The sequence below is a fragment of the Mus caroli genome, chromosome 7 (assembly GCF_900094665.2).
Source record: "Mus caroli chromosome 7, CAROLI_EIJ_v1.1, whole genome shotgun sequence".
Lineage (NCBI taxonomy): Eukaryota > Metazoa > Chordata > Mammalia > Rodentia > Muridae > Mus > Mus caroli.
Genome location: NC_034576.1, coordinates 12,348,478 through 12,370,077, shown reverse-complemented (window position 1 = coordinate 12,370,077; position 21,600 = coordinate 12,348,478). Strand labels below are relative to the sequence as shown.

Genomic DNA, 21,600 nt, shown 5'->3' with positions numbered 1-21,600 from the left:
ATGGGACAGAGGAGGGAGAGGAGGGGCGCTGTCCCGCACAGCATGCTGGGAAGCGGCCCCAAGCCTGTCCTCCCTGTGGATGAGCCGGTGAGCCTGCGAGGTCGTAAGGGTGACAGTCGGGGAGAAGAGAAGGGTTGGAGGAAAGCCACCTTGCCAGGCACTAGGGGAAGAAAGGCGGGATACCGCGCGGGGCATCCCGGGAGCAAGGGCCGGGCTGGGCTTGGGCGCGAGGCATTGTGGGAGGTGGACGCCGCTTTGGGTTGGGTAGGTGAGTTGAGGGGGAGGGGGCTGGAAGGGTGCACAGCTTTAGGAGTGGAGAAGCACCGCTATGTGGGATGGTCAGGCCTGGAGGAGCAGCGGAGAGACGGGTTGAGAGAGTCTCGAGAGGTGGGAACTGGACAAAAGGGGCTGTGCAAGGGACAAGAGGCTCAGCGGGACGTGGGGGGCCGGGGGAGCATTAGTAGTGAAGAAGCCCATCTGAGGACAAGGCGCCGTGTCCAAAACGAAGATACACATTGAGAATAGTAGCTATTTCTGGGAAGAGGGGACTGCAACTTGGCCCAGGAGGAGAATAAGTCTTAGGAGTATGGACCAAAGATGACTATTGGTGACACTTCTGAGTTGAATTTGCCACAAGTGGGCCACACCCCTGTAGGCGAATGATCCCTGACTGGACATGGGCAGCACATCTGGAGATAAGAGCATCTTTGGGAAGCATAAACCACAGATCAAAGTAGCAATTCAAGGCAGTCATATCTGAGGGGCAATAGCTGCACATTTGATACACCTAGGGAGAAGAAAGGTGTATGAGGATTATGACTGGGATGAGAGATTCATGCCTTAGCTATGAGAGTAGATATGAGTTACACTCAAATGTAGACTTGTGGGAAAAGGGAGCTCCAGGTGAATGGGACTACTAGATATTATCACCAGGCATAGGACTCACATCTGGAAGAAGGAGAAATCTTAGCAAGAAGCTGGGAATACATTTGCAAAGATGCTCACAGCTGAGCTAAAGGCAAAATATGTAGAACTGATTCCATTTGTACCTAGAGGTCACATCTAAGGCAACTGGAACTAGGATTGAAATTGATTAAATGCCAACTGAATCTGGGAAAGCAACAGGTGAACCACAAAAATGGGATGGAGATTCCTATCTGGAAAGCAAACAATAAAACCACTTTGATTTGTCTGAGACGTACCTGAGGCAGCAGTAGCTGATAAGACAGTCTGATAATGAAATTGTGGTAACCCAGGTGGAGATGGGTCTGATGTCCAGCTCTTCTCCCCACTTCTACTCAAGGTCCCAGGATGGAGCTGACAGAGCCCTTACCAAGCACAGCTGTGCAGAAGGAGGAACAGGAATTGTTGGATCGAACTTTCTTCTCTTGGGCTGAGTTCAGCCGCTTCTTCGACAAGTGGTGCCAGCAACGACTGGTAGTCTTCTCGGTGAAGAGCTCCACACGTGTGGCACGAAGCCCCTGGGCCAACACGCCCCCCCTCTACAGGCTTATCCACGTGCTCAAGTACAGCTACGTGCTGCTGGTGTGCAAGGATGTGCGCATGCCCAACAAGTCCACAGCGTGGTGCGTGAGCCTGAGCTGTGACCCTACAGGGGGAGGGGAGCAAGGGGTGAGCCAAACAGAGCTTCCAACCCACAGGTTTAATACCAGGGAGAGAAGCCTACTGATTCTGCCAAGTACAAAAAAGCCAGGCAGGACAGATTCAAGGAAGGATACTTACTGAGATGGAGACTGAGCCAGGAAATAAATAAGACTCAATACAAAACAACCCAGACTTGATATACAGGGTTTAGTAGAGGTCTTTGTAGAGAGTGAGAGGCATACTGAAACAAGCCAAAAGACAGGGGAGAATTGATTGTCCCCCAAATACCAGAGCCAGCTAGCGAAGTTGGTGGGCCAGGTTTTGCACGTCTACAAAAAGCAGCCTGGAAGACTGAACTGTGAAGAAAGCCATAAGAAAGGAAGATATCTCCAGTCAGTGTAGAACCAGATCCTGTTCTGGGAGCTGGGGATATTTTAGACTAAAATCTACCCATCTGGAACTTTCTGACTGACCAGAAGATTCGTGTTAAGAGTGAGTTTATAGGTAGTTCCTGGCAAATAGGTAGTACCACCAAAGGGTTGGTAGATAGTCAAAGGGAGCCAGTTGGGACTAAGGAAGTCTTCCTTGAATATAGGACATGACAAAACCATGCTTCTATATAGCAAATGGTCAGCTGCTGGAATTCCTTTTAGAGTTCCAGTTTCTGCCTTATTCTACTATTTACTGCATCATGCTCAGAGCTCCGCTGTTCTGTCCTGCCTCTCTGGTGGTCCCTGTGTATGTCTGAGAGAGAGAGAGTTTGAGAACTTTAGTTTGAAGCCATGGATAAGAACAGAGTACTTAAGAATACAGGCTATGCCTTTGAGCTGCCAGATTCTAGCCCTACCGCTTACTGGAGTAGGATACCATTGGGCAATGGGTTACACACCTCAAACCTCAGCTTTCACATCCCTGAAATGGGACTGTCACATGTATACTTGCTACTGAGGACCACTGTGAGGATATATGAGCATGCATAAGAAAGCATTTTACCCATGTCTGGCATCCAGGGCAGCCAATTAAGTGATAGTTGTTACCAAAGTAGGGGCACAGACTCAGGACTGGTGTCAACCTATAATTATGGTCATGGAGAAGATAACATCACCTTCCTGGGCCTCAGTTTGCACATCTGGGAAGCAAACACAGAAGTATCTGTGTCATAGGTTTTGAATAAATGAATTAGAACCTATTAATTATTTGGAAGGGCATCCAACATGGAGTAAGCACTCCATAGCTGTTCTTACCCCAAGTATATTGACATTTGTTGTGGGGGTATGCTCTGGTTCTTTCTTGTTCTTTGTTGTAGGAGTGGAGCTTCAGAGGTCTAGCACCAGAGCAACAACCTCAAGCATGTGTCCTCACTCAACTGTCTAGTGAGTGAACACTTGTAAAAGAGACAGGCCTAATCCAGAATCTGCCTTTGCTACCAGGACACAATTCAACATTTAACAACCATTTATTGAGTACTTCTTGTGTGCATGCTGGGTGTTTTGAGACCACAGTTGATTATCCCAGCTCTTGAACCACTGAGAATCTAATCTAAGAGACAATGACTAAAAGAATGGAAAGAAGGGAGGAGAAAGCACAACATAGACAGAGGAAAAAAGAAATTTCAAATAGCCACATACAGTAGTGAGAATCAAGTTGAGGGTGAAGATGGGAGGTGGAGAAAAGGAAAGTGGTCCACTCTACTTAAAATCTTTTTTTTTTTTTTTTGACATGTATTTATTTTGTGGGGAAAGAGGAGCATGTCACAGTCTAGGTGTGGAGGTCAGAGAACAACTCGAAGGAGTACATTCTGTCCTTTCTCCATGTGGGTACCAGAGATCCAACTCAGCCCCTTATCAGCAAGCACCTTTACCCACTGAGCTATCTTGTTCTTGAAATCTTAGGGGAAGTTCTAGAAGAGATAACAGTAAACAGGTCCTTGGAAAGTTTTATATATATATATATATATATTTATGCATGGACAGTTAAAACACACACACACACATGGTGTTTACTATCTGTAGTTGCTGTCCCAGATGTTCTACAAATGCCAGGAAGAACAATTGAGCAGGGATTCTGTTGAATGAGAACAATGCCCTAAATTTGAGCCTGGTGACCCAGAAGACAGAAAGATTGGTTCCTTGGTGGAAAGCTCTGTGGTAGGGCGTTGGTGGCTAGTTTGGGGACAGTGACTTGAACTCATTATTTCTAAGCTCTTGCACCTCCCCTACCCAGTTGCACAAAGCAGAGCCTCTCAGATGTCACAATCCAGGGTCAGGCCATGGCTTAAAGTCTACAGCAGGGAATGTCAAAACCGGGATCTGGCAAGGCTGAGGACTGGGGCTTTATCCTTGGAATACTGAAGAGTTCCAAAAGGCTGTAAGCAGAGTCAAGAAAATCTCACCCATGCTGGCATGGTCTAGAGGACAGGGTTGAGAGGCAAGGAGGAGGCTGAGTATCTGGGGAGTATTTGAAGTAACCAACTTTCCAGAGACTCAGTAGCCTCAAGTTGCTCTCTATATACCTCTAAATTTCCAACACTAGTGGCATTTCTCCTATCATTTTTCTCTGTAGAATAGTATTCCTTAACCCTTCCTAACATACTCCAGCCTTCAAAAACACAAAGTCTTTAAAATCTGCAAGATGAAAGAAAATTATGCCAAGCCAGTAAGATGGCTCAGTGAGTAAAGGTGCTTGTCACCAAGCCTGACCACCTCAATTTGATCCCAGGGATCCAGATAGTAGAAGGAAGCAAATGATTCACACAAATTATCTTGTAAGCTCTATACTCACTCTAACACAATCTTTGTATTTGTTTTTATTTAACAATAATCATGAGGGGAACACCAAACACATGAAAACCACATCCCTTTAGAAGAATGTTTTGGGAATATTGAATTCTATTTGTTAAATGTTTTCTCACCCCTCTAACCACTGTTACATCATTTAATCTGTTCATCAAGCCTGGAAGAATAGCAGTATTTCAGCCCCAGTTCCCAGGTGAGAAAATCAAGGCACGGGGTAGTTAAATGACCCACATACACTGTTCCCAGCTCCTTCAGGAAAGCCAAGACTTGGACCCCACAGTCGTGATTACAAACGTCATGCTTTTGATCTTTAACCTACCCTACCCCGCTCATCTGAATTTCAGTCATGAAATAGCAATTAAGTGTTCCAGTGCCTAACAGTTCTGGGAATCAGCCCATTGGTCCAGTCAAGAAGGATGTTCAAAACATTTCATTTGAGCAGTGAATATGTCTTGAAATGGAATGGAGGAGAACATAGGATGCACACAGACATCCTTCACACTCACCTTAGTATGTGTTGAAATCTACCCTAGCCTGGAATTTATCAGAAAGGACTGACTTCATTAAGGAGATGATGCTGGTGATATGGTCTGAAGGAAGAGTAAGTCAAGTGAATATAAAAGGCAAACTATATCTCATGACGGATGAAAGAATGCTGGTGGCTGTAAGATAGAAAAAACATGGATGATCCTAAGATTTCAAAAACATGACAGGCAGGGCAAGGTGATGGGTGATTTTGATGAAATGAGAAGAGATGCTGAATGTGTTACCAGTTGTTTAGGTGGGATCCAACAATTCACTCAGTATACACTTGTCTTTGGTATCTGTGCATTGATTCCAGAACACCAGAGTCCACAGGTGCTCAAAGTGTGTAGCATTTGCATATAGTCCATGCATATCTTCCTATGAAATTTAAGTACCTCCACGTGCTTGTAATATCTACTGCTTGCAAGTGCTTAACCCTGTTGTACTGCTGAGGAACATGACAAAGAAAGTGTATATATAATGTAGTCAGTATAGATGGTTTGGTTTTTCGTTTGTTTCTTTGTTTTTGTTTTTGCTAAATAACTTTGATTCTCAATGGGTTTACAGATAAAACCAGTAGGTGTGAAGAACTACTATATATTATTGTTGAGCTTCTTTGAGGGCCAGGTGCTGCTATAGGTAATGGGTAAAATGAGTAATTCCTGTCCATGTGGAGTTTGCATTTAGGAGTGCTGGCATTACCCGCCCCTATGTGCAGGGAAGCAACTGCTAAAAATGGCACCTTGAGGCATCCATATTTTGTCATGTGAGATGCCAGGACCCCACAGAGGACGTGTGCTTTCTGGCAAGATGGATGGCTTCACAGATACGATGGCATCCCCTGAATTATAAGATCTGACTTAGGAGCAGAAACCGTCCAGTCTCAAAGTGACCAGACCATATTCCAACAAGTGTCTATAAACTCTCCTTAGAAAATAGAGTGCATGGAATCTCAGGAATGTACCACTTTTGGTGGATCAAATATGGCTGCATGTTGTCTTGACCTGATACCACTGTGGGCCTATATGTTTTTTACTTATTTCAATTTATGTACGTAAGAATTTTCTGATCCCAGCACTGAGTCAGGGAGATTGTAAGCTTAAGGCCAACCTGGGTTGCATTGCATAATTCTGTCTCAACCACCAAAATAGATTACTTTTCTACCTTTATATTTTACTATTTTTAAATAAGGGGGAAAGTCACAAATTATTTAGATTTTTTTCTTTTTAATCTGTGGGGTTCTTGAGTGTGCATATAGGAGAAAAGAGATATGTCATAGAAACTTTTCATCATGCTATTTATCCTGAGAACAATCACCTGTCTCAGGAGTGATTTGGAGACAATAGAAGATCATTTGTGGTAGAATCCACTATTGACATTTTCTAGACCACTAAAGAATGATCCATGACTTCCTAACAACATAGTAGGCTCTGTAGATTACAAACAAGGGCCATCAAGCTATGAAGCTTTTGGACTCCATCCAACCTGAAATTTATTTTTATAAAGTGAAAACTATGTTTTTTATTGAAACATAGCCACACCATTCATTTGCATATACTTGTGTGTATTTGCATATATCTGTTTGCAGTATATCTACTTTCTCACACTTAACAGAAAATGTTTGCCAACCTCTATTCTATGGGTTAAACCTCCTGCCAGCGGGGAAGAAATGCTCTTATCACCACTCCATAGAGAAATACCACTAAACCATATTTCAAGATGTCAATTTAAGTAGTATTTTTTGAAAATACTATGTGTGTTTTCTAAGATACTGGGATCAAACCCAAGTACTGATTTGTATTTCCTTTTCTCATTGATTGTTTACAATAATGATTATAACTCCTGAAATTGATTTCATGCACCAGGCTGTGCTCTGCACTTTGAGAACCACTGTTCCAAACTCACTCATACAGAGTCTTATCTAACAGAGTGAGCTGAGTAAACAACAGGGAAATCATTTAACAGATAGAAATCATTTAACAGATGTAAGGGTCATGGAATGCAGCAATAACAAGTGAAAAGGCCTGGGAAAAATCTATAGTCTTCAAAAGAAGCATAGGTGTGCCATTGTCATTGTCTCCTGTTTTGTAACCACCTACTGCAAAGATGGTGGCTTAAGTCTTTTGGTTTTTTTGTTTGGTTGGTTGGTTTTTTGTTTTATTTTTTTGAGACAGGGTTTCATGTAGACTAGAATAACTTTGAGGATAACTTTGAATTTCTGATCCTCCTGGAGGTGCAGGAACAAGTATACTCTACCCTTTTAGCTTCTAGCACCTACACAAGCCACACAAGTGTCTTGCTTCCTTCTCTGAATCTTTTCTCTCGCATATAAAGATCCTGGTAATGATACCAACCCCTTTGCCACCACTATAATCCAGAAGTGTCCCATCTCAATATACTTAGTTTAGTCACATCTGAAAAGTTCCGTGAACAACTTTAGGTTTCACATATAGTTATGACTAGGATATGGACAGTTGTGCGGGCATATCAATTTTCCCACTGTACTACTACTACAAAACAAAGGAATTTTTTTCTAGAGTGTAACACACATATAGGGGAATATATGCACTATGCATATTAAGCATGATACCATTGCCCAAAATAAAATACATGTGTAAAAACACTAGAATGCCTGTGAGTCAGAGGCCAGCCTGGTCTATGGAGAGAGTTCCAGGACAACCAAGGCTACCCAGAGAAACCCTGTCTCAAAATGCAAATAAACAAAACTAGTGTTCAACTCCACATCTTCCCATCTAGGGTAAACCACTCAAAGGCCACTACTATCTAGTCTAGTAAAGGTGAACTTTCTCTTCCACTGAATTTAATGTAGATGGGAATCCCACAATGGATTGCTCTTCTGTTTCTAGCTTTGATGAGGTATATCCACATTGAAGATGGTAGTGGTTAGTTGGTTCTTAGTGTTATTTGGTGTTACGTTTCTTTAGAGCGTACCAAAGCCTCTTTTCTCAACCTGTGGCTTGGTTTCAGGTTCTGGCAGGTTTACATAGTCCTGTTGTGTGCATGCCAGTCAGTGTCTTTTAATGCCCATATGCAGGCAGTCACATTTGATGAGGGTCAAATAGTATAGGGCTCCAAAGTGCCTTTGACACATCCATGACAGGTGATGTATATCTTGATGAACACTATTCTCATTATCCTTGAAGGGTTTTTCTTTTTTTTTTTTTTTTCCTTTTATTTTTAAGAAGGGGGCTAGCTGTACTGCCCAGTCTACTCTGGAACTCCGGGACTCAAGTGACCTTCCTACCTCTAGCCAGAGTAGTACCTGGATATACAAAGTTTGGAAGCAGAAATATACTATCCATTGCTTGTGGCTTTGAAAACATAGGAAGGCAAAATACATAATTACAGGTTGTGGTTGTCTCTGAGGACAGAGGGAAGGGAGAAATCATTAAGGCCTCATCTGTGGAGATGGTATTGTGAAACCAAAAGCAGATACAAGACAATCTGAAGTGTTTATATAATTTTGTTACATTTATTTACTTATTGTATGTATGGCTGTATATGTGTGTGTAGCAGTCGGAGAACAATTTTTTTTTTTTCGAGACAGGGTTTCTCTGTGTAGCTCTGGCTGTCATGGAACTCACTCTGTAGACCAGGCTGGCCTCGAACTCAGAAATTCGCCTGCTTCTGCCTCCCGAGTTTCCGGCCCAGTCAGAGAACAATTTACAGGAGTCGTGTCCTTCCTTCCAAAATGTGGGTTTCAAGGATCCAACTCAGGTCTTCAGGCTTGGTGGAAAGTGTCTCTACCCACTGAGTTGTCTTGCCAGCCCCTGAATTATTTTGCTGCAAAAAATTTCTGGTAATGATATAACAAAGGTGTGTGGTCATTTGGGGACAGAGTTAGGTGTGTGGGTGAAGACTATACCAGTGTGTAGTGTTTGCTATGTTGTAGATGTTGTTTCAGTCTTGAGGGTTTTAAGCATACCAATTATTTTTCATCTTCACAAGGATCCTATGAGACAAGTTTGTTATTAATTCCCTTTTACCATACAGAGATGAAATGCAGAAACGTGTATAAATTCACCCAGCTGGTATATTCTTAAGCCTCTCCATTCCTCTATCCTTGAAACTTAATGAGAGGAGAGGGAAGGGGGAGGGAGAAAGAGAAAACAGAGAACCTAGATTGAACAAAAGGTTGTGACAGAGGCGCTGGTGGTTCCCCCTGCAGGCCTCCCCAGCCCAGCTGCCCTGCCTTCATCACTGTCAAGCTGAGCCCTTTGCGAGATCGACTCGTGGTGACTGAGTGCCAGCTGACCCACTCACACCCAGCCTGCCCACGGGAATTCGCCTACCACTTCCGCCCAGGCCACTTGCTGGCCAATTCCTGCCTGCCAGTCCGCATCACCAACCAGATCTCCAAACAGTTTGTGGCCCCTGCTGATGTGCGCCGCCTGCTGACCCATTGCAAGGGCCCAGACCACGGGGTCCTAGATGCCCTGCAAGTGCTTGAGGGGCTCTTCCGCACAGATCCGGAGGCCAAGGTAGGGTCTCACAGGTAGCATTGGGCGGGGAGAATCACATTGACCAACATCATGGGTGGTTCATTCTTTCACCACACATCATTCATTTATTCAGTAAGCACCTACTAGGGTGCTGAAGGTGCAGCCACAGAACATCCTTTAGTATGGACTGTTGAACAGCAGCTTTCTATCCTCTGCAGACTTATTGTATGGGAACTCCAGACATGCGTGGATCATTAGCATTGAAATGTAACCGGTACAATAAGAGTCTGACTTCATTTTAATGGACTGAAAATGAAATAAGCACAAATGGCTCTTGGCTCCCTTGCAGAAGTTCTAGTGGCAGAAACAAACAAACAAAAAAAGCCCGGATAGGATGTCAATTAAGTACTAGGAGGAAGAGAATCCAAGTGAGGGAAGATGAAATTAATTTTTTTTTCAACTTGGACTATACAAATGGAAAGTACATAAACAAGTCCATTGTTTAATCAATGTTCCCAAAGTATGCCCCTGAACTCAGCACACAGGAAATTGTTATATAATGTGATAGAGTTCAAAGTATTGTAAAGCAGAAGCTAGGGACATGCAGAAATTGTAATGTACTATTAACTATCTGTTATTTATTTTTGCAGTCCTGGGACTAGAACTCAAGGCCTACTATATGCTGGGCAAGCACTCTGCCACTGAGTCATGCTCCTAATCCCTCATTGGAGGATTCTAGTCAGGTGTTCTCCCACTGAGCCATGTTCCCAACCTCTTAATGGAGGATTCTAGTTCTGCTATCCAGCATAGTAGCCATTGGCCTCATGTACTCTTGATCATTTGAAATGTCTCAACATGGTTGAGGAGCTGGGTTTGTGGTTGGTTGGCTGGTTGATTGGTTTGGGGTTTTTGTTTGTTTTTATTATTGTTTCTTTGGTTGTAGGGATGGAGTACATATAGGCACCTGAGGTTGACCTTGATTACTTTGCAGTGTGGTTTTTAAATATACTTATTTGTTTGTGGGGGGTGGGTGTGCAGGTGAACCCAGGGCACAATTTGCATGCAGAGGTCAGAAGACAATTTTCAGGAATCAGTTCTTTCCCTCTGCCATATAGGTTCTAAAGATTGAACCCTGGTCCTCTGGCTTGGTTGTAAGCACTTTTAACTGCTGAGGCATCTCACTGCCCCACCCTAACCCCTCTAATTTTTGAGACAAAGACTCACTGAACCTGAAGTTCATTAATTTGACTAGTCTGGCTACCTAGCCAATTACCTTCAGGGATCTACCTGTCTCTGCCCCCACCTCCCACTAGCTTTTTATGTGGAATCTAGGCATCTAAGCTTAGGTCCCTATACTGGAGTGGCAGGTACTTTACCAACTGTGCCATTCCCCCAGCCCAAAACTGGAGTTTTTAAGTAATTGAATTTAAACAGACCTCTTCATTAGTATGACTTTTGCATCAGGTAGCATAGAGCTGTACATGTGCAGGTAAGTTTGCATTTCTGTATTTAAAATATATTTTTTTTACATATCTAGTACACAATGCTATAAGTTCACGAGATTTCCATTCAAGTGTACTATGTACTTGGTGGACATTAGTCCCCAACCTCACATCATCCTCTTCCCTCCTTCCCCTGCTATACTCCACATCCTCTTTCCTAATAACCCTCCTTGATTTTCATTATGTATATGTTTTGGCTGTACATATGAGAGAAAAATACAGTATTTTTCTATTTCAGTCTGACTTGCTTAATATGATCTCCAGGCCCATCCATGTCCCTGTAAATGACAAATGACCTAATATTATTGTTCTTTGAGGTTGATTAAAACTCCATTAACTATAACCTGCCCCAGCTTGCACACACATGCATGACTTCATACATGCTCAAGTGCACACACACTTACACACACACCACTCAACAATGTCTATGTTGCATCTTCATTTTGGTTGGTTGATTGGTTCATTGGTTGGTTGAGGTAAGGGCCCAGGGAAGCCCAGGCTGACCTGGAACTGGCTGTGTGAACTCCTAGTCATTTAGTTTCTGCCTCCTGAATGCTGGGAGTAGTGTGCTACCATGACTACCACACACATAGTTTGTCTTACCTTGCATGCTGAAGAATGCCGAATGTCAACATCTTTCCTTCTTCCTCTGGGACTTGGTCAGGTCCCCTGAGAAAAGTCTTCTCACTTGCTGATTGGGGGTGAAGGCCAGGCTGCCACAGTCTAGCTGCTATATGGGGAAGAGACTGGATCTGGCAGTCAGCATGATGCATGTCGACCCTGCATGGAACTTGGAATCTCCCTCCTTCATTCTCAGGTGGGCCCGCTGTCCACAAGACCAGCAACTTTTTCCATTTACCCTGTTTACAGGGTAATGTACCCTGTTTACAGAACAAACCTCCAGCCACTTGGAAGAGTGACAGCCTAGAGGGAGAGGAGAATCACAGGGTTTCCTACAGCCCTAACCTAGTCTTATGAGCAAACCCTGTATTGCCTGATCCTAATGGGTTTCTGTATTCGTTACCAGTACTTTCCATCTGCCCACTTAGGTTTCACAGTTTTTGTGGGTAGGATAACCATCAGTTTCCTCACCTGCTTTCCAGTTTACAAGGTAAGTGTTGCACCTGTCATCCTTTCTCTCTTCCCCATCTTTAGAGGTTGAAAAGAAAGAGGGGTGCTCAGTCCATCACTTTGCGTAGTCTCACCCAGGCTCTTTCACTTCTACGTTCTTTTGAAAGACGTCTATGTTATAAAGCACATCAGTAATCTGAAAAGGAATTCTTTACTGTCATCCCCAAACTAGATAGATAGCATTTATATATTCCTTTCACTTTGCAGCTGTTTTTCAAGGAAGGGTATGTTAGCTTTACATCAGTATACTGAAATGCCCAAGGCCATAAACTTTACAAAGTAAATAAGTTCATTTATTTCATAGTTGTAAAGGTTCCACTCAAGAATCAGCAGCCTCATTGATTTGGGCCTCTGGCATGGTGGTACATTATGTGGGGAGCACATGGCAGAGCAAGCTGCTCAAGGCCCTGGCAAGGCAGGAAGCAGAAAAGCTTCAAGGACTGGTGTTGAGTCTCAGTCTTTCAGATGCATACCCTAATGAACTAAAGACCTCCCATAAGGTTCCAAGGAGCCCCACATGTTCATGAGCCTGTAACACTATACACCACTGTAGGATACCGCGGGAACCGAAAAGCATAGCAGAGATTGGTTTTGGACAGCTCAGAACCTGGCCCTTTTTTTTAATATGTCATTGACCAAAACAAGTAATGATACTATGCACTTGCAAAGCACATGAAGTACAAAGTACTAAGTGCCCAGGATGGAGAAACCCACAGTCGCTTGTCATGTTTTGAGTGTGAAATGTTCCTTATAGGCTCATGTGCTTGAACCTGTGGTCTCTAGTTTGTGACACAATTTTGGACGGTTGTAGAGCCTTCACAAGATGAAGCATTGCTAGAGGAAGTAGATCACTGAGGTGGTGTTTAGAGTCTTTATAGCTTGGCCCAATTCCTGTCAGAGCTCTGCTTCCTAGCTGCAGTCACAGGTTACCAGCCACTTCACACTCCTCCATATCTCCTACCCCTGCCATGAAGGACTGGTGACTCGAACTGTAAGCCAAAATAAACTCTCCTCACTTCAGTTGTTTCTTAGCAAGTATTTGGTCACAGTGAATAGTAAAATAACCAGTACATTTGACAGAGGACAAAATTGGGTCATGTCATCAAGACCTTTCTTAAGTTCTGCCAGTGTTTATACCACTTCAGCCATCCTGGAGTGGGGTGGGTATAGTCAAAGCTGGCAACTTGATTACTATTGGTATGTTCTCAAAGCTTCCTATGCATTGTGGCTGTGCTGTTTATTGGCTATAGGACAGTGAACACATTATAAACAGGTAACTTAGGTTCTTGGAGCCTCAATTTGTTCATCCGTAAATGGGGTGATAATAACAGACAATACTTTTTAGGGTTATCAGGTGTGGATTAAGTATGTGTGCCAGGGAACTGTGAAGTTTTCCTCAGATGAACAAATTTCTATTCACCCCAGATGGAGCAACAACAACATAGCCAACACGCAGTTCCACCTAAGTCTAGCTCAGGAAACTGATGGTTTTATTTAGGGTTACAGAAGCATGGGCAGTTTACAAGCAAATACACTGCTGAGGAAAATGTCTTTTTCCTAGCAACCAGTAACAGCCTACACATCCTTGGGGAGGGTCTGGTCCTCATGAGCCACTCCTCACCATTATAGTGGAACTTAAATAGCCCCAGTCTTGTATAGGTTTCAGACAGAGAGACAAAGAGGCGGAGAGAACCTCTGCTAAAATCTCAAGAGAGCATCTATCATGTCATGCATAGATGACAGAGTGGCACAACAGCGAGACAGGGACAGAAAGAGAAAGAATCCAGAAAGTAATCCCGTATATTTTAATTATTTGGCTATTGTTGTCACTCCCTCATTTTTCCTCCTTCAGGACAAAGTGGAGAGTACTATCACTCTGATATGGAAAGGAAAGGGCATAGTTGCCTATAGGGAGGTGTGAGTGGTAGTGGAAAGTGCTGTGGTTGGTCTCTACCCACTACCTGCACATACCTGAAACAATGTTCCTTAAACGTTTCCATCTCTGCAGATGCACCACTGTGCACAAAGCCTAAGAATCTGGCCTTATGCCCAAGCTACATGGACTCAGAGCCTTACTCTGCCAGTTCTCTCTGGATGACCTCAAATGAGCAAGCAACTGGCTTCTCTGTGTTTGTTTCCCCCTGTGTAAAAGGGGGGGGGCTAATTACAGTGCATGCTTTGTGAGGTTATTAAAGGGTTTGGAGGAGTGTCTGATAGAGAAGCACTTCATGCATGACTAATGTTCTCAGGACTTCATTCACCCAGAATCATCAACTTAAGATCTATTTCTCTTTGATTTTCTGCCTGTTCCACATACACACACCACAGTGCACCTTATTTATACTTTTCCATTCCTAGAGCAGTGCTCTTTATATCATGCTTGTTCCAAAACTATTTGGAAGAAGACTAAACTGATTTACATAAGAGCTCCACCTTCATCAAATGTTAGCACACCCATTAAGTGTCACCCACACAACTCTGCCTTCTCCTACCACACCACTGCTGTAAACCTAAACCTTTCTCCTAGACTTCCTAGCCCAAAGGCTTGGGCAAGTCACTCCCTTTTTGCCATTGGAGACCTTTGTGCCACTCTGGGGTTCAGTGATTCACTAGGAATCACAGAACACAGAAGCATGTTATACTCACAGTTAACAGTTTATTACAACAATATGACACACCTTAAATTGAATAAACACCTCCATGTGGCTACCCTACTGGATACAGCAGGTGTGGGCTGAACATCTTTTAAGTAAATTCAAATGACAGTGTAAATGCTGGAGACTAGAGGGATGAATCAGAGGTTAAAAGCACCGGGTGCTCAGCATGGGCTCGCTGCAGTACTTCCTTCCACCATACCATACTGTGCTTACCAAATATATCCTTGGTTCTACAAAACATGGTCCCGAGTTCAATTCCCAGCACCCACATGGTGGCTCACAACCATCTGTAATGGGATCCGGTGCCCTCTTCTGGTGTGCCTGAAGACAGCTACAGTGTACTCACATACATAAAGTAAGTAAATAAAAAATGATAGTAAAGCACTACTGCTCTTCCAGAGGATCCAGTTTCATTTCCAGCATCCACCTGGAGGCTCACAACTGTAATTCCAATTCCAGAGGCTCCACCATCCTCTTCTGCCCTCCAAGGGCCCCAGCCACACACATGATATATAGAATATGCAGTCAAAAAAACACATAAAATAATTTAAAAGTAAGTAATATCTGAAAATGTTGTAGAACTATAACTTGGGTCAATGATAAACTCAGTGTGTGTCTTTTTCTGTTTTCTTAAAACATTGAATCTCAGTACCCTTTGGAGTGCTAAGTGTGTGATTTTAGGGTTAGGTAAGCAGTGCCTTTCTTCTCTTTGGACTCTTCCAAACCTATTATTTAGCAAATATCTATGTCTTTTGGTCACCTGAGTGCGTGTGTGCATGTATTGCATGTACCTGAGCAAAACAATGCATGTTTCCATGCAGAAGGCAGAGCAGAGTACTACCTGTCTTCCTCGCATCACTGTGTTATTGCCTCAGGCTCAGACTGAAGTAAAAAGTGCTGTTTTCAGCTAGGCTGGCTGCCTCTAAACTCTCAGAATCTGCCTGTCTCCCATTGCTGGAGTTACAATCATACAGCTGTGCCCCGGTTTTTATGTGGGTGCTGTGGATTTGAATCAGGTCCTTATGCTCACTCTGCCCACTGAGCCATCTACTCAGTTGTTCATAGATTATTTAGTAGATTTTGTGAAAGCTGGACATTATTCAGTGTTTTGGTTTTGTTTTTAAGTCTTGCAGGATGAGGTTGGATTATGGCAGAATGCTGTAAAGAGGTCTCTGGTTAAGTTGGATTCAAATTCTGTTTCCACCACTGTAAGTTATTTCTTACATGGATCTCTAGCCACTAGCCCAGTACTTAAAGAGATCTGGGGCTGGTGGTGTAGCTCAGTTGGTAGAGTGCTTGCTCAATTGGCTCCCCTGGTTCCATGCCCAGAACCTCATTTAAGCCAAGTGTAGTGGTATGTGCATGTAATCCCACATCTTAGAAGGCAGACAAAAAAAGGACCAGAAGTTCAAGGTTATCCTTAGCTACATAGTTTGAGACCAGTGTAGGTGACAGAAAACCCTGTCTTGGGGAAGAGGGGAGTCTTTGAACAAATAATGAATATGGTCATTATGAACCTGGACTCTTATGAGAGTACATATTTACCACTTCTTAATAATGAGGATGTTGCTTATACCAGGCCATGTACAAGACTCATTAATATATTTCATCTCTCTAGTACCAGGACTTGCTGTTGCCATTTTAAAGATGAAATGGAGATGAGACAAGCAGCCAGAAGCCACTTAGCCAGAAAGAAGTAGGTGCAAGGCCTCAGGTGGGGCAGTCTGGTCTAGAAAGCTTTGTTCTTAACTGCTGTTCCCTCTCTCGGGACTGGGAGGAATGAACAGTCAGTTCCTAGAAGAGGAAACCCGCAGGAATGGAGGTTAAAGAGGAAACTGAGGCAGAAAGGTAAAATCAAGCCATGAGGCGGGTAGGGAGACTTAAATCAAGATCTGCCTCCACAATCTGCTGCTTACTAGTGGCCCTCAAACTAAAGCAGTGGGGATCCCACTGGAGGCTTGTCTAAGAAGATTCACAGTCCCTGCTCTAGCAGGCACAGAGGGCTTCCAGATGGCTGCTTGTTTCTTGCAGTTCCTACAGCCTGTTGAGGTCCAAGGCCCTTGCATAGACTGCTGCTGGGTGCAGGAAGGAATAACAAATACCTGGCTTGCAGCAGCAGCAAATAGGACTCAAAAGTATCACAGCGGCTAACAGTATCACACGTGCAAATGTCCCAGTATTATCAGGTCAGATCAGGATGTCCTGATCACAAACTGTAGAGAGCTACGAGGTTACACGAACTCCTGATTTTGGTTTTCTTATGTGCCTCTTGCCAATCAAAAGAATCTGCAAACCCATGAACGAATGGATTTGCATTACACGCACACGCACACACACACGATGTACTCTGACCTCTTTTCTTGACTTATTGCCCCTGTCTGCAGGTGAAGCTAGTGTTCGTGGAGGATCAAGCAATGGTAGAGACTGTGTTCCTTCTAACATCGCGCACCAGGGCGCTGCTGCGGCGCTTCCCACGTATCCTATTGGTGGACCGGCTACCTGGGTTGCAGGGCACCCTGGACCTGATGGCAGTGCTGTGTGTGGACAGCGCTGGGCGTGCACGCCAGGCTGCCTGTTGCGTGGCGCGTCCCGGCACGCCTAGCCTACTGAGATTCATGCTAGTTTCCCTGCTGCAAAGCGCTCCCGATGTCAAAGGCCGAGTGCGCTGCCTCACAGCTGGACCAGAGGTGGCCGGACAACTGCGTGCAGTTCGCCAGCTGTTGCCGTGTGCACGTGTGCAGATCTGTCGCGCTCAGGGTCTAGAGACGCTCTTCAGTAAGGCACAGGAGTTGGGTGGTGCCAGCCAGGAGGATCCGGACCTGTGGCCACTCCTGTGCCGCCTAGCAGATTCAAAATCCTATACTGCTTACAGCGAGGCGCTGGCTGAGTTGCGTTCCCAGGCTCCAACTGCCTTCATCAGATATTTTGAGCACAACTGGGCGCCCCGCCACGACATGTGGGTACGTTTCCGTGCCTACGAAGCAACCCGTGACCTGGATGCCTGTGCTCTTGTGCGAAGCCATCGCAGGCGACTCTTAAGACGCCTCAGCCCCTCACATAGTGTAGCTCAGTGCCTTCGTGACCTAGTGGCCATGCAATGGGCAGATGCAACTGGAGAGGCAGCCTCAGAGGGTGTTAATGGCGACCGAGTGTTGTTGGAGAGTGAACCCAGGAATAGGGCACAGATGGAGAAAGAGAAGGGGAGGGGCACAGAGACCAGCAACTGTGGAAGGCCTCATCGAGAGTGTGAGAAAGGGAGGAGACTGCACTTGAGAGATGGTCAAGGAGTCTGGTCAGAGAATCAGACGGTGAGGGGTCGTGAAGGGACAGGAGCCCAGCTGGAAAAAGAGCTTTTGAGAGAGCCAGAGGTCAGAGACTGGAGGGGAACCCAGATAGCGAATAGGGTAAGGGTGCTGGGGCCCATAGATCGGAGAGGCAACCTGGTTGAGTCTGAGAATGCCAAGAGTCTTGAAGGAAGGCCCTGGAGAGACGTACAGTTGCAGGAGGAGAGGGCACGGGCACCAAAACCTCAAGACTGGAAAGAGCCTCCGTTTGAAATAGAGAAGGGGATCGACGTTAGAAAGTGGAGGGAGGTCCATGTGGAGAAGCCCTTAGAGTTAGTCCCCAAGAACGGAGATCAGAGGGGACCACAGTGGGGAGCTGAGGGGCAGAAAGGGCCGGAGACTGCAGAGGAGAGAAGTGGGAGGTTTCTAGTCAAAAGGAGACGGGGCCTGGAGGACATTGTTGTTGTTCATTTAGAGGACGCAAGAGCAACAGGCATAGTAAATGGAGATGGCAGGGGACCCCAACCTGTGAGTTTCAAGAATGGAGGACAGCAGGTGGAGTTTGGGGATCCTGGGGGGAGGCTTCTAGGGATGGGGAATGGTGTACCATGCACCACCCCTGTGCAAACTGTGTTGAAAGGCAATCCAGAAAGGACAGTGAACAGGGTTGAGTCCCTGGCTTCAGGGGAGGCAGTACAGGGAGGAAGTGAAGAAGGCCCAGGGGAACCAAAGAGACTTTGCCTCCCCTGTAGAGATGAGGGAGTGGACTGTGAACTACTAGCCAAGTTCCGAGCAGCCTGTGGGCCAGATTTGGCAGATCTAGTGGCAGAGGAGCTAGCCTTCGCTAGGCAACATGGGACCCGAGGTTTCCACTGGACCGGAGCTGGCTTTGCCCTTAAGGATGGCACCTCAGACTTCTTCCTGGATGGGGCCCTGACACACTGCAGCTGTTCAATCTATGCTGCCAGATGCCTGCCCTGCAGACACCTCTTTGCTGCACGTCTCCTCACAGGAGCAGCCTTGTTCCACATGGACCTGCTCAGAGATTGCTGGGGAAGATCTCAGGAACCCTGACCCTGTGTACCCCTGCTTGCTGCCCTCCACATGGAGGGCAAGAACATAGTCTTTGATTCCAAAGATAATAGGGTTTATGCCCTGCCCGGTGGGTCACCCGAGCTCTTCTAATCACCTCCTGAGTCATCTAAAGACCTCCTCTGGCCTTCTTTCTCTACATCCTAGGGAATGCTGGCTATTATCTCTGAGATCCTGGAGCCACACCTGGGGAAGTGCTAATGGCCAGGACATATCGAAAGAACATTGCCCTGGAAAAGAAATAAATGAGGAAAAGAAGAGGTTATGAGAGACAGGGTCAGCCAAGAAAGGGATAGAGCTGGAGCAGGGGGATGCACAGAGGAGGTCATGGAAAGAAGCTAAGGTATGGGGACTGACAAGAGTAGGGATGGAGAGCCCTAGAGACTACAAGGTTGAAAGGGGAAAGCCAGGAAGAATGAGCAAAACTCGAGAAAGGATAGGAGGGAGACAAGAGACAGGGCTGGGGAAGTGAAGCATGGAAGGAGAGAGGGTGAGAAGGGGCGAAGACAGTTTTTAAAAGGAGATGACAAAGCATAGGAAGACAGAAGATGATAGGATGACCTGGGGAGTTGGCCATTTCTCAGGGTGGTGCAGGGGAGATGGCTCTCTGGTGGGACAACCTACATACTGCCTCAGAGGGAAGGGAACTAAGTGAACAGCTGTACTTTGAGATTGAAATAAACAGCATTATTTTGATCTCCAGGCTGAGTTCCTGGCTTCTGGGAGAGTGTGGGGAAAACAGGTTCATAGGAAAAACAAAATGGCCCAGCATCCGTGTCTTCTTTTTGTCTATGAATTTCTTCTAGGGTCAGATGAATTGAGGGTTCACAATTAACCCATTGTTAGGACAGCTGACGTTTCATCCTTCTTCTGAACCACTTCAGAACCATGGCAATTTCCAGACATCTGACCATGCCAAAGTCATCTCAGCAATTAGTTTGAAAATGGGCTTTTGACCAAGTTCTGGCCAATGGAGTCTCATCTCAAGTGGAGGCAAGACTCTTAGGAAAGATTGTCTTATTCCTAAGATGTTCCAAAATGAGATGATTCTAGGCCTGCTCACCACCAACCACCTCAGGCCAGTGTGAGAATAAAGCCTACACTGAGGAGGAGCTGAAAAGTGGGAGTTGAAGAGCATCTAATGTCAAAGAGATGGCTCAGCAGGTTAAAATTTTAAAATGGTTACCTTGCAAACTTTATATGAATTCAGTCCCCAGACCCCATGGTAGAAGGAGACAACAAACTCCCAAAAGTTGTTCTCTCATCTCAATATGTATACATTTGGGGGGGGGAGAGAAAGGCTGAGATTACTTAATAATAAACCATGGGTTGACTTTGGGGTTCTGTGTGCACAACTAGTACAAGGGACCTAAGTAGTAGGCTACAAAATTCAGCTTGAGGTCAAACCAACATGTAGACATGAAAAGGGAAACTTGTTGAGGCACAGAGTTGGATTTGACAGTTCTGGAAGGTATTGGAACTTCTAGAAAGATGATGCTTCTGTTTCTAGTGGATCACAAGGCACACTTAGAAAAGCAATAAAAGAATTTTAAGGTAAAAGACAACTCAGCTTTTTGAAAAAGAAAATGCCTCTGTTCTGATTAGGTTAGGTTTGATTTTGTCTTATCTGGTTTTGTCAGTTTGACACAAACTAGGGTCAAATGAGAAGCAGAATCTCAATTGAGAAAATGCTATCAGATTATGTATAGGCAAGTCCAGAACATTTTCTTGATTGTTCCTTGATCCAGGAGGGCCCAATCCTATGTAGGTGGTGCTACCCCTCAGCAGATGGTCCTGGGTAGTATAAGAAACAAGCTGAACAAGCCATGAAGAGCAGGCCAGGATGCAGTATTCCTCTATGACTTCTGCTTCAGTTCCTGCCTCTAGCTTCCTGCCTTGAGTTCTTATCTTGGCTTCCCTCAATAGACTGTAAGCTGGGATATGTAAGCCAAATAAACCTTTCCTTCCCAAGTTGCTTTGGGTCATGGTGTTTTGTTTAAGTGACCAAAAGTAAACTAAGATAGTCTCCATCCCTGTGGACATGTCTGTGAATCATTTTTCTTAGTTGCTAATTGATGTAGAAGGACCAGCCCACTGTAGGTAGTGCCATCTTTAGACCAGTTGGCCTGGACTATTTAAGAAAAGTAACTAAGCAAGCCAGTAAGTAGCATACCTCCATGGTCTCTACTTCAGCTCCTGCTTCAGGTTCCTGTGCTGGCTGCCCTTGATGAAGAACCGTTACCAGTAAACCAAATTACTCTTTCCTTATTTCCAGGTTGTTTTTGGTCATGGTGTTTATTACAACAAAAAGCAAACTAGGACTGTGCCTCCTGGAGTACACTCCAGGTGCCCAACTCATGAGTAAAATCAGTTCCTTTTGGCCAGTGCAAAACTCATCTCCTACTGAAGACCATCCCTGGGTAGTTTCTCCACAAGCACCTCATCTTGTCCTCCCACTTCATCTGGATGTCTACCACCATAACGCATTTACCACTTTAGCACTGTGGCTAATCTCTTTAAGTACAAAAACAGATTGCAGGGGCTTA

General features: G+C 44.8%; 1 protein-coding gene across 2 annotated transcripts; it reads left to right on the top strand.

The window, feature by feature from the left end:
* Positions 1-9: 9 nt before the first annotated feature.
* Positions 10-19,750, top strand: Zswim9 (zinc finger SWIM-type containing 9). 2 transcript variants are annotated; one of them, XM_021168669.2, is made up of 4 exons: positions 10-87; positions 1,304-1,586; positions 9,115-9,427; positions 17,063-19,750. In XM_021168669.2, the coding sequence occupies exons 2-4, from the start codon at positions 1,312-1,314 to the stop codon at positions 19,034-19,036; spliced, it is 2,562 nt and encodes an 853-aa protein (XP_021024328.1). In that variant the 5' UTR covers positions 10-87; positions 1,304-1,311; the 3' UTR covers positions 19,037-19,750. The 2 variants fall into 2 exon arrangements, with proteins under 2 accessions (XP_021024328.1, XP_021024329.2); XM_021168670.2 differs by lacking the exon at positions 10-87 and adding an exon at positions 323-387.
* Positions 19,751-21,600: the final 1,850 nt, after the last annotated feature.

What these genes read in the sequence shown, in the direction of transcription:
- Zswim9 (XM_021168670.2), top strand. Translation starts at nt 336, where the DNA reads ATGGTCAGGCCTGGAGGAGCAGCGGAGAGACGGGTTGAGAGAGTCTCG. An exon ending in GGTTGAGAGAGTCTCGAGAG is followed by an intron (nt 388 to 1,303) that starts GTGGGAACTGGA and finishes CTTCTACTCAAG; the next exon opens with GTCCCAGGATGGAGCTGACA. An exon ending in GCACAGATCCGGAGGCCAAG is followed by an intron (nt 9,428 to 17,062) that starts GTAGGGTCTCAC and finishes CCCTGTCTGCAG; the next exon opens with GTGAAGCTAGTGTTCGTGGA.